At 41.3% G+C, this 11,194-nt stretch overlaps 2 protein-coding genes across 3 annotated transcripts; one reads left to right on the top strand and one right to left on the bottom strand.

The window, feature by feature from the left end:
* Nucleotides 1-2,278: 2,278 nt before the first annotated feature.
* Nucleotides 2,279-4,283, top strand: mtres1 (mitochondrial transcription rescue factor 1). Its single transcript, XM_047016784.1, has 4 exons — nt 2,279-2,489; nt 3,064-3,501; nt 3,634-3,706; nt 3,888-4,283. The coding sequence occupies exons 2-4, from the start codon at nt 3,083-3,085 to the stop codon at nt 4,068-4,070; spliced, it is 675 nt and encodes a 224-aa protein (XP_046872740.1). The 5' UTR covers nt 2,279-2,489; nt 3,064-3,082; the 3' UTR covers nt 4,071-4,283.
* Nucleotides 4,284-4,824: 541 nt separating this feature from the next.
* bend3 (BEN domain containing 3) lies at nt 4,825-8,996 on the bottom strand. Of its 2 annotated transcripts, XM_047016762.1 has the most exons (5): nt 8,823-8,996; nt 8,488-8,536; nt 8,066-8,120; nt 7,761-7,951; nt 4,825-7,600 (listed from the first exon to the last, which is right to left on the bottom strand). In XM_047016762.1, exons 3-5 carry the CDS (start codon nt 8,115-8,117, stop codon nt 5,345-5,347), a joined length of 2,499 nt encoding a protein of 832 aa, XP_046872718.1. In that variant the 5' UTR covers nt 8,118-8,120; nt 8,488-8,536; nt 8,823-8,996; the 3' UTR covers nt 4,825-5,344. The 2 variants fall into 2 exon arrangements, with proteins under 2 accessions (XP_046872718.1, XP_046872708.1); XM_047016752.1 differs by lacking the exon at nt 8,488-8,536.
* Nucleotides 8,997-11,194: the final 2,198 nt, after the last annotated feature.

Raw genomic sequence — 11,194 nt, 5'->3', positions numbered from 1 at the left:
TAACATTATTACGGTGTTTTGCATAGACAAACATGAGACAGCCTGTAATGAGTGTTAGAATTTGCCAACCATCTGGCCAACATACTATTAATCACAGGTTATGTTCACTGTAAATATATTAACTAAACCGCTAAGAGATGAGGCAGTAATAATTTCAGTAAAAAAAAACTTAATGTAATCCCATTAAAAAGAAAAATAATCAAAGATTGTATGTGGCTCACAATGGCGATAACACAATATAGCAATAAAGTATAACCATATTGTCACTAGCATTGTGAGAAAAATAAAATGTGTTTGCAGAAGTCATGTAAAAGGAGAAGGGATGGAAGTATGTTTGTTTCCTGTACTGTCAGTGGAAAGTAGACCTTAGACTGGGAAAGGTTTGCCATGTGTTAGTATTGCTAAATATTCATGTTACTCTGTCAACACTGCCATGAACACCAGATTAACTCAGATTCCCCAACCATCTCCAAATAGTACAAATATCCACATATATATCGCTCTGGATAAGAGCGTCTGCTAAATGACTAAATGTATATAGATTTCAACTTCATATCACAATAATAATGGCATTGATAATAAAATAACTTGCAGCCTGTTTGTATATGTCCCCCACCTTGCAAGTACACCCAGTAAGCAGTAAAGAAGATGCCCTCACTCTGACAAGATTCTGATTGTGAGGATTTTACATTTGACAAACTGAAGGGTTACATGCCTCAAGTTTTTTCCAAAGCCAGTAGCTCTACTGGTATACAACTGGGAATGTGCTTCCAATTATTTGATACACATGAAGCATTTTGTACTATTGTATTAACAACATTGTAAAAATGCAGTGATATGGTTGTGTACTTGAAATCACACTAGTTGATTTGCAACTGTTATGAATGCCAAATCGGCTGAGTTTTTTTTACAGTCTTAACCTTCTCTAAACTGTAAGTGCAATTGTCACTGTTTTATGGGGCATCACAGCACTATTGCATGTCTGCTAAATGTAGTAACTCTACCAAAACATTAAATTAATGCTTCAAATCCTAGTCAATGTGTCAGTAAATTGGCCAAAGCCAACTCATTATTAGAATTTTTTTTCATTGTGTGAGCCAGATGTTCAGATGTTTGTCACCATGGCTGTTAATAACCCTGGAAATGTTGATATTCAAATTTCCAGTTTGTAAAACGTTTTTGGTCACTCTGATTGCTTACTTGACTAGAACTGACATTCTGAAAGTCAGTTTTGAATGTTGTTGAGCTTTTTAGATAACAATCTCAACAGTAGTTAATAGTTTTTGAGAAAAGTTGCGGTAATATCATGCAATACTGTAGTACACAGAACAAGGAAAAGGGATTCACAATTGTGAATAGACTTACATAGTAAATGTGTTCTTGAAGCAGTGTGTTACATGTAAACAGAACATTGACATTGAGAAAAACTGTAAATTGGTTGCATTTATGTACTCGGTTACTCAATCACATACAATTATGCAACTAAAAGTCAAATAAATTATCTCAAGTATGCAAAATTAAGACTGATTCACTTCCTGTTTTTAAGCATTTTACATTGAGAACACAGGGGAACAGATTTCCCTAGAGGCCTGAGGAAAATGGTCTCCCCCTGTATATTACAGTCTGATGATTTTGGATGCAATACAGTGATGCTGGTGATGGTATTTTACAATGATCTTTATGTGGGGAACAGATTTACCAGGAGGCCTGAGGAAAAAGGTTCCCCCTTCTATGTTAAATGTCATCTACACATCAATCTTTAATGCTGTGGTTCTTCCCCTGGATAAACAGTCTGACCATAAAGCACTACAGTGATGCTGGTGATGTACGTTACTGTGAACATTATGTATAACAAGTTTAATCTATACACCAGTATTTCCCACTAAGAACACTGGGGAAACAGATTTCCCTGGAGGCCTGAGGAAAGTGGTTCCCCCCTGTATAGTCTGATGTATTTGGACGCAATACAGTGATGCTGGTGATGTGGACTTTCATGGAAATTTGGTAGAGTACACTAAGCTAACACACGCGATTGTAAAAATCACATTCTGCTCAACCAAGCAACACGAGAAAACGTCATGATTTCGCGCACACGCAAGGAAGGGGGAACAGAGGAACTGAATTAACTTGTCAGCTCGTACGAGAAGATCACTATCAACAAGAACTCCCGTGCCACCCTGAGCAGCCTCAGGCACATCATTCGCAAGAACAACTACAAGAAGGACCTGCGCATGGCCGCCCGGCGTTGCGCCAGTGCCATCCTGAAGAGTCAGAACCCTGTGGTGGTCAAGAAGAAGCGTTCCAGCGCTACCAAGACCGCATAAACAGATGGATGATAAATAAAAGTTTTCGGTAAAAAAAAAAAAAAAATTCTCCGGAACACCGACAGAGGGCAGAAATATACCTCCTAGTCTCAAAGTCACTGCCAAGAAATGTAGCTACAAAGGGACAACGACAAAGTTGCTGAATGAATATTAACAAAAGCTAAGGTAACGTTTCAAATAGTTGCCTAAATAAACCAATAACTAATCATATGCCATAACTGCCTCTTGTAAGGTTTCAAAATACTAGACATTAAGCTAAATAACGTTTAGCCTAGCAACATATAGGAGCTAAATTAGCTGGTACTGTACTGGTAAGGGTCAAATGCAATCATGTACTAGAAGCTAGTAACGCTACATGATTTGTACATAGTTAGCTCTAGCTCTAGTACTGTACTGTAGCTAGCCAGATAACATTATCTACTACATACATTAGCTACTCAACTATTGATTGTTAGCGCATGTCACCGTTCAAACCAAAACAAATCAAAATAAGATAGCCAGTCTCGGTTGTTAGCTCTAGCGTTAGCTACTAATAGCCCTGTCCAAGCTAAACTAGATGGCTACACCTTATACTGTACAGTAGCGTTTCGCTTGCCAGTTTCTTCTTAAGCTTCCCCAATATATAATAATATACGGGTATTTATGGCACTGACGCTTGGAGATCCTTGCATACTGATTTTGTAAGTATATAATTATTGTTACCTTTATGATTTCTGACCACAGTGTTTTTTGTTCACAGCTCAAGGTGGAGCAAAGCAATGCAGAGTTTGTTGGTACAAGCCTTGACTCTTAGGCAGTTAGGGAGACTAACTCCTCGCCAGCTTTTAACTCCGGGACACGGACTACACTGGACAGAATGGTGCCCAAGGACCATACACTCCCGCCAGGTGCTGGGTGCCACACATTTACTGTCTCATAGAACTCACAAACTTCTCATTCGTAAGTACCCAGAATTAAGCTGGTCTGTTCAACATGCAAGGTTCAAAAGCAAGAAAAAAGGAGCTCCAAGGGCAACACTGAAAGAGGAGGAGGAAGACGACTATTCAGTGGACAGTGACAATGAAGATGAACCGGAGGATGATCCCAGTTTACCCAAGGACTACAAAGACTTGGAGAAATTTGTGCAGTCCTTTCGCTATGATCTAATTATGAAAGCTGGACTTGACATAGCTCGCAAGTGAGTGTATGTATGGTGTTATAACCATGTTTTGAGCAGGTTGTTGTAAAAAAAAAAAGCCTACATGAATATTTGTTTTACTGAACGTACCCTTACAGTAGAGGCAAGCTAACATTTTCTGTTTAATTTAAGCAAACTGGAGGATGCCTTCTACAGTGACAAGCTTAGGTTGAATGGACAGAAACTCACAAAGAAAAGTAAAATGGTGAGTTGCATAAGATTTTTTTTCAAGAAAGATTCATGTAAAATACATAAGCTTATTTTAAGTGAGTATGTTTTTTTTAATGAACACAGACTGTATTTACATCTTTAATAAATAAATGATCATGACAACAATAAATACAATATGCTGTAAACTTGGTTTTGATCTTTTGTTCTTCCATCAGGTGAAAGTTGGGGACACTTTGGACCTTACTCTGTCTGAGAATCATGAAGCTGACACCATTACTCTCATGAGAGTGATTCTTAAGAAGATACTGGGTGAATCCAAGGATGGGGACAAGTACAAAGTTGTTCTGAGGCGCTGGAAAAACATAGAACTCTCAAAGCAGGATGCCTTCAAGCAGTGACTCACCAACAAACAGCGGTCTATGCCAATACCTCTTGCCATTGACTACAGCACACCTTTAAGCAGCAGCATAGTTTGTCATGTCATTATGTGTTGTTTTTCTGATAACATAACCGATTTATGAGAAAAATTCGATCAGACAGAATTACAGAAAGTGTAATTAGGTTACACATTACTGTATTAACTGTATTAAAGGACAGCTCTGTTATTTAAATGTTGAAACCAGCCATTAGATTTTTTTAAATTAATCAGTATATATATTAGTTTGTTTATACAAATTTGAAAATGTATAGACACATACAAAATATTGTTGTACAAAAGTATAAAAGCTATTCATGCTGGTCTTAATTAGACCAATTAAGACTTAGTTAGACTTTTGTTGTATAACCAAACAAAAATATTGCATTCTTTCTGGTAAACTTGTGGTTGAAATGTAGAAAATACTGCACACACTTCTCACTTGGGTTTGAAACTGCTTCTAAAATAAGGTGTCACAAGGGTACAGGTCAATACAAAATATTCAAAGAGGGGGTCGTTACCCCCAACCAGCTATTGTCCTCATATTTGATATTCTTTCTTCTCCTCTAAGGAACCAGAGATTGACACATCCAAACAAATCATTTTAAGATCACATAAGATTAAGTAAACTCAATTAAAGACAAGCGTATCTTAATCATGGTCTTCTATATTGGTACTGCAATATATCTTCACTACACCTGAACACAGGAGAAAATTGCACTGCAAGAGCACAACACTGGATAGTTATGTGATTTTATTACAAATAGATTAACGCAATCTGTTGCCATGGTTTAATACAGAATCTAAGAAGGTATAACATAAATATTGTTAAAAACAGTGGTGGCACATTTGCTACAACATGTTTGTGATGAAAAGAAAGTGACTGGTTTGGGATCACTTTATTTCTAGTGACTTAACTAATGTTACTACAAATATATTGTTATTGTTTTTAAGGCTACAGCTTATCAACATGGTGAGTTAGATTAGCTAAAGACAGTATTCTTTTGGCATACAAATATATGCTAGTCTTACCATTTTTATCAAATGATAAGAGTACTTCACTACACTTTGTAGTCCAAAATACAAATACATCCAATAACAATAGACTACTGATGGTAAATCATAAAGATTAAACAAGATGGCCTCACTCTACATAGGACAGTGTTTGTTAAGTTTCCACTATGCTATTCAACGTATATATACTTGTGCAAAGTTCATTAAAAAAGTAAAGTGTTGCCTATGGGCACAGCATTGTGACTAGGACACAGTACTTGATCTTTTGGCCTTCTTCAAGATGTCACATTTTTTACGGTTTGGTCGCCGGCAGCGTTCATCAATGCTTGGCACACATTCATAATGCCAAACTTCCTCCATTTTGTCTACAGGATACACAGCCTCCACATAGTGCCGTATGAGCCTGAGGCGCACTGGGTCTAGCTGCTTCTTGTTGCACGCGCCTGAGTGGTTGTACTGAAGCCGCAGGTTCTCTTGGGTGAACAGCTCAGGGAAGAGGCGCACAAGCAGGCGAGCTGCAAAGTTTCCCACTGAGAGACTCTGCTGGACGATTTCCCGCACCTCTGTGTCTGAGAGCAGGTAGACAGAAGGCACAGGGAAGTCCGGTATTGACACAGTCAGTTCGTCCAATGGAATCTTGCAGAAATCTTTGCTACTTTTCTCAGGAGGTAGAGGGGGCATATCAAAGTCCTCCTTCTGCAAGTTATCTGTATTCAGCTGGTTCTCTTGGCAAACCATCAAGAAGTCTCCAGGCTCTTGTTCATAGTCTGGAGGATAGACTTTGCGTTGCTGCTGGTACGACCTCCTCTGTTCTGTGTCACGTCGCCGGCACCGCTCGTCCAGTTTACCCACAAACTCCAAAGTCCAGACCCTGTCATTCTTGGCTCGTGGGTACAGTAACTGTACATAGTGGCGAATCAGGTTGACTCGGACAGGATCCAGCTGCTTCTTCCCCAAAGAGCCACTACAGTTGTAATGCTTCCGAGCGTTCTCATAGGTGAAGAGCTCGGGAAACATCAATACCAACAGGCGAGAGGCAAAGTTACCTATCGACAGGCTGCAGTCGTAGTTGTTCCTCAGCTGCTCCTTTGACAGTAGGTACTCCTTAGGAACAACAAAACCTGGCAGAGGCACCTCCATTTTGTCAAAATCGACTGGGCTGAGCAAGGACTTTTTAGACTTCCGAATTGGCCTTTCAAAATCACACAGGTCACTAATCTTGATGATGGAGACGTCGTCAGGAAGGCTTGTGGAGTCATAGCTCTCATCATTTAAATGATCAGGTTCACTGCTGTTGCTATGAGGACGCTCCAGGGCATCCTCCATACGCTGGACACATACCTGCAGCCAGGTATCTTCAGGGACTTCTGGGAAGTTTGCCTCCATATACTTCCGAATGATCTCGATTCTGTTTGAGTCCAGAATCAACTGACCCACACTACTGATACCACCCTGACCCTCTGACATTCTGCCCTCATCAAACACCTCTGGGAAAAGACGATTGACAAGAAAAATAACAAAGTCCTCAGGTGAGGAAAACTCATCAAGGTCCTCCCTGATCTGAGTGTCATGCACCAGGTCCGAGACAACCAGGTTGTTTTGGTGTCCATTTGTGTCTAATGACAGGTGCTCTTCTTGACCGTCTTCGTTGATGAAATGGCAGGTCTCAGCCTTAATATCAAGGCCTGTGACTGTCTGTTTCCTGCTTGGCTGTCCACTCTCCATATCCTTCTGAGCCCAGAAGCTATTGAAAAAGTCATTGATCTGTAAAAGGCATTCATCCTGCCAGATATTGTTATTTTTAACTAGAGGGAAGCACACCTCAACGTAGTTGCGTATGAGCTGCAGGTGGAGAGAATCTAGAGTTCTTTTGCTGGCTATGCAGCCGTGGGTGCATTCCGTGCCCTTAAAGAGCTCAGGGAAGAGATGAACCAGCAGTCTGCATCCCAGCTCACCCGCAGTCGACGTCTGCTCCATGAGCTGCCTTAGCTCTTCGCTTGTCAGCAAGTACTCTGGTGGGGGCTGAAACTCGGTCACCATCTCTGAGGGTTTGATTTGTTTCTTAATGCGAGTTACCTCCAGCGAGAGTAGATCCACCTTGCTGTGGAGCTGTGTCATGCTTGAGTTCAGAGTATTAAGGATAAAAAACATTTTTTCTATCAACGGGTAAAAGTTGGAGTCCGTTGAGGATGCAGAACCTAGTGTCCCACCCGCGGCAGGGAGGAGGGGTTCACACCGGCTGTGCTCTCCCATGGAGGGCAGCTTTGGGGATAAGAGGCCACTGTAACTTAGCTTCACTCCACCCTCGTGGTGTGTATGTGGGTCTAGGCTTGATGTGACCCTCTTTTCTGTGATCCTGTGAGAGATACTGTAGAGGGGCTTCCGGAAAGAGACCCTAGTCTTCTCCTGGTTGAGGTCTTTCTTCTCTCCAGCAGTTGCAAGGCATACAGGTTGAGGCCTGGGGACAGCCTCAGGCAACTTTTCCATTAACTTTTGCCCCTGGAACAAGAATAATATGTATGGATCAAGGACTTGCTAAATCTTTACGCGTTGATAAAAATTTTAAAACTCATTAACTGATCTGCAAATAAGTATTTAGCTTTACCATATATTAAATGTCAATCTAGAACACAACTTTTTGTATTTATGTTCAATTTACCTCTTGAGAGACCCTAACTCTCTTGCTACTGGTAGGCTGGCCCACTTCAGCAATTATAACATCGGAGTCCGTCTCTGCAGGTCGTTTAGTGGCCTCACTAGTGCCATGAGACCATCCTCCAGGGGCTTCAACTTTCTCACAAACAGCACATTCCTCTAGCTCTTTCTTAATGTCTTTATTTGGGCTTTTCTCTAAACAGACACACGCACACACAAAAAGAAGAACATGTCGATTTAGGATATTACTTAAAAGTACATTAATCCTTTCCTGACAATGTTTAGGCTACATCAGTATAAAGGTCTTACCCTTCTCAAGCATCTCTCTGCCTGGGGGATCCCCATGCTCGGAGAAACTCATATCCTAGAGGTACATTGAAGACATGTTTTATAGTTTCTGATATTAAATTAGTGGCAAAAACATTGTACTATTCTTGTACAGGCTTATTGACTGACATTTCAACAATAGTCTGTTTTCTTTAGTTAACTATTGCTAGACATTCGTCATGTTCATTTTGATTTCTTTATTTTCAATTCAATATTGTAGTTCATAGTTACAGAATAGCCTACTAAATGAACCCATAACTCTACAGCACAGTAGCCTACTTTTGCTTTGTTGTAATGCAACTGAAAGGTTGATGTAATCGGGGCAATACTTAAACTGTCCTGAATTTACTCAAAGTAAAATTACTCCAAATCATTTGATCTAAGTCTAATAGAGACGTTATTACTTCTGCTCTGATGTTACATCCACTTCCTCATTCCTCCACTAGAAGCCCACTAAAACAAAACATGAGAAGAGAACACAGCGGTGTCATACTTTTTCACTTCAATGTTCCAAGTCCTCTCGACAATTGACCAACGCTAGGTGCCGTATGATGCACAATCTATACAAATCGGACAATATAGTAACCAACTATTTGATATTGAGGGTTAGTAGTTAGCTAGCCGTTTTGTTTATTGAATTTTATGACGCGGCAGTGTATGCTACTGTTGAGGTTAACGAGTTTTCCCCACTCTCGGTGGAATAGCCTGAAACTAGATTGAATCGTCGGTGCGAGCTCACCTTTAAGATTTCATGCAGTCCTTTAGGAACATTAAGGGTGGGGTGAACATTTCGGCAGATAGTCTGCTGGGGATTTTATTGCAAGCTAGCTGCACGGATAGATGTTGTTCGTGTTCCTTTATTTTTTTTTCTTTCCTGTGCCCTCTCGCGTGACGTGACGGCGCGCGCCCCTGCTGTGTCATTTCCGCACAGCTGTGCGTGGATGTGTCCTGTGTGGGTATGGTTTTTGCAGCAGTACCCTGAGTGAAATCTCGTCCTTTTTTTTGAGGGAGGGGGGCAGTTCAAGTTTCTGAACGTGGGACAAGACACCATAAAATACTAAATATACGCTCACAGCTATAAAATATAGATAGTAATTTAAGTATCGTCACTGAATATCCTAGATACAACTTTATCTTAATCATTAATTAATAATTATATTGACAATTTTAATAGGAAATATTTTTTGTTTATCGGAACTTTCGTCTTTATTTACCTGACCAATATTTACCAATCATGTCTTAAGATGTTTTGTAAGTACTGTCTGTGACTAATCAGACACCACACTGCAGCTGTGTTTGGTTAATTGTATTTACTTTAATCCTCTTGCATCTGTATGACAAAAAATAAGTCTACATCCTGCTTGGATGTCTGGATCTTGCAGTTTTTCATTTAAATCTAGATTATGACCACAAACCCGGCTCAGTGGTTGAGACAAAATCACAGAAACACATGCGAGAGGACTATCTGCTGTGATAATTTATTAAAGAATACCAATTTAACAAACAAAGATGAGGTATGTAAGTCAGTAAATCAGTGGTGTTCATGTGTGAGTGACTCATGAATGTGAGCAGTGTTGAAGAGTGTATTAACAAAGGTCAAAAAGGAAGGCGGACGTCACACGACGGGGACACAGGGTGTCACCGAAACACAAACCCACAGAGCCTGGAACAGAACAACAAAAAAGAGAGAGAGAGAGAGAGAGGGGGGGGGACAGGCAGGAGCAGAAAAAGGAGACAGCGCACCCACGTAACCAAGCCTAAGGGACTTGGGTACACGAGCATCAGCCACCACCTCACACCTCCCCTTGAAATGGCGCACGTCCACAGTAAACCCCTGCCTAGCCTCTTAACGACCACAAAATCACGGGCAAACCACGACCAACGAACCTAAGGGCAAGCAACGACCAACGAACCCACAGGCAAACAACGACTAACGAAACCACGGGCAACCAACATCAGCCAGGTCAAACTCTCCTCCCAGTCTCTTTGAGTGTCACGCATTTCCCCGTTTAGAGATGCCCATGTTCAGGTGGATAGTTTTCCAGGGGCAACCTTTTACCATCTTAAAGGAGTACTGGCAAAATTGGAGCCTCATCCAGGTGTTGGAAAACTTATCCTGGCCACAGGCCTCAACAACTGCCTTTGTAAACAGGTACCCAATACGACCTGTAGACAGTTGGCTCAACTGCTAAAGTTTAGCCAGAAAATGTTCCCCTGTGCAGAGATCTTCCCCTGTGCAGAGATCTTTGTCCACATTGTCAACTATTCAGGCAGATTGAGTGAACAGCAATCTTGACTTGAGATACTGAACCAGTCAATCTCAGTTCCTGACTGGAATCGACAGACTCCGGTCCACTGGACAACAGAGACGGCTGATGCCAAGTTTGAACATTGGTTGGCTCAAATTGACATTTGGGGGGATTTCAGACCTTGATACAAAGGTATCCTTTTAAGATGTGTACCCTTTCAATTGATTAAACCAGGGTTAGGGTTATTTGGACTGCAGGAAGGTTTTTTATTTAACACGTCATGAGTGGGTGTCTCCACTTTGTTTGGATTTGCGTGTATTGATATGTATTTTTTATAACCGAAGCATGCATTTAATACATGTCGAGTGACAGTTTGATGTACCTTCCTGAGATTAATATCCATAGGGTGTGGGTTTGGATTAGTGTGACAGGTTGGAGTCTCCGATAATAAGTATGGGTTTAGGAACCTCCAAATCCCAGTCATCCACCTTTCTCCCACTGTTTGGGTGTCTGAAAGGCTCCAAGCGCGTGGACAGGGTATGCCCAGGTCACAGGTCATCTTCATCCATCGTCACTTCTCCTTCACCCGATTCAAGCCTTTTCCGCCACTGCCAGGGGCCCCTGCCGCATAGAATCTATACGGTTACTCTGTGCTGCATGCCCTCAGCCATGATTTAAGTGTTTGCCCCTCAGTCATCCTTCACGTCCTGAAGCGTTGTCTATAGGCCTCAGGAACCAACTCATAAGCCCGAAGAACAGCAGACTTTACCGCCCTATAGTCCTCACTCTCTGCACTGCTCCGGGCTGAATAAGCCTCCTGGGCTTTCCCAGTAAGCACACACTGCAGTATGAGTGTGCGTTC

This window comes from Hypomesus transpacificus, chromosome 3 (assembly GCF_021917145.1).
Source record: "Hypomesus transpacificus isolate Combined female chromosome 3, fHypTra1, whole genome shotgun sequence".
Lineage (NCBI taxonomy): Eukaryota > Metazoa > Chordata > Actinopteri > Osmeriformes > Osmeridae > Hypomesus > Hypomesus transpacificus.
Note: the sequence above shows the minus strand (reverse complement) of the source record. Positions and strands in the feature narration are given on the sequence as shown.

Coding starts and splice junctions, on each gene's coding strand:
- mtres1 (XM_047016784.1), top strand. CDS start 3,083: ATGCAGAGTTTGTTGGTACAAGCCTTGACTCTTAGGCAGTTAGGGAGA. Junction 3,502..3,633: donor GGACTTGACATAGCTCGCAA/GTGAGTGTATGT, acceptor GTTTAATTTAAG/CAAACTGGAGGATGCCTTCT. Junction 3,707..3,887: donor TCACAAAGAAAAGTAAAATG/GTGAGTTGCATA, acceptor TTCTTCCATCAG/GTGAAAGTTGGGGACACTTT.
- bend3 (XM_047016762.1), bottom strand. CDS start 8,117: ATGAGTTTCTCCGAGCATGGGGATCCCCCAGGCAGAGAGATGCTTGAG. Junction 7,952..8,065: donor CAGAGAGATGCTTGAGAAGG/GTAAGACCTTTA, acceptor GTGTCTGTTTAG/AGAAAAGCCCAAATAAAGAC. Junction 7,601..7,760: donor GAGTTAGGGTCTCTCAAGAG/GTAAATTGAACA, acceptor TTCTTGTTCCAG/GGGCAAAAGTTAATGGAAAA.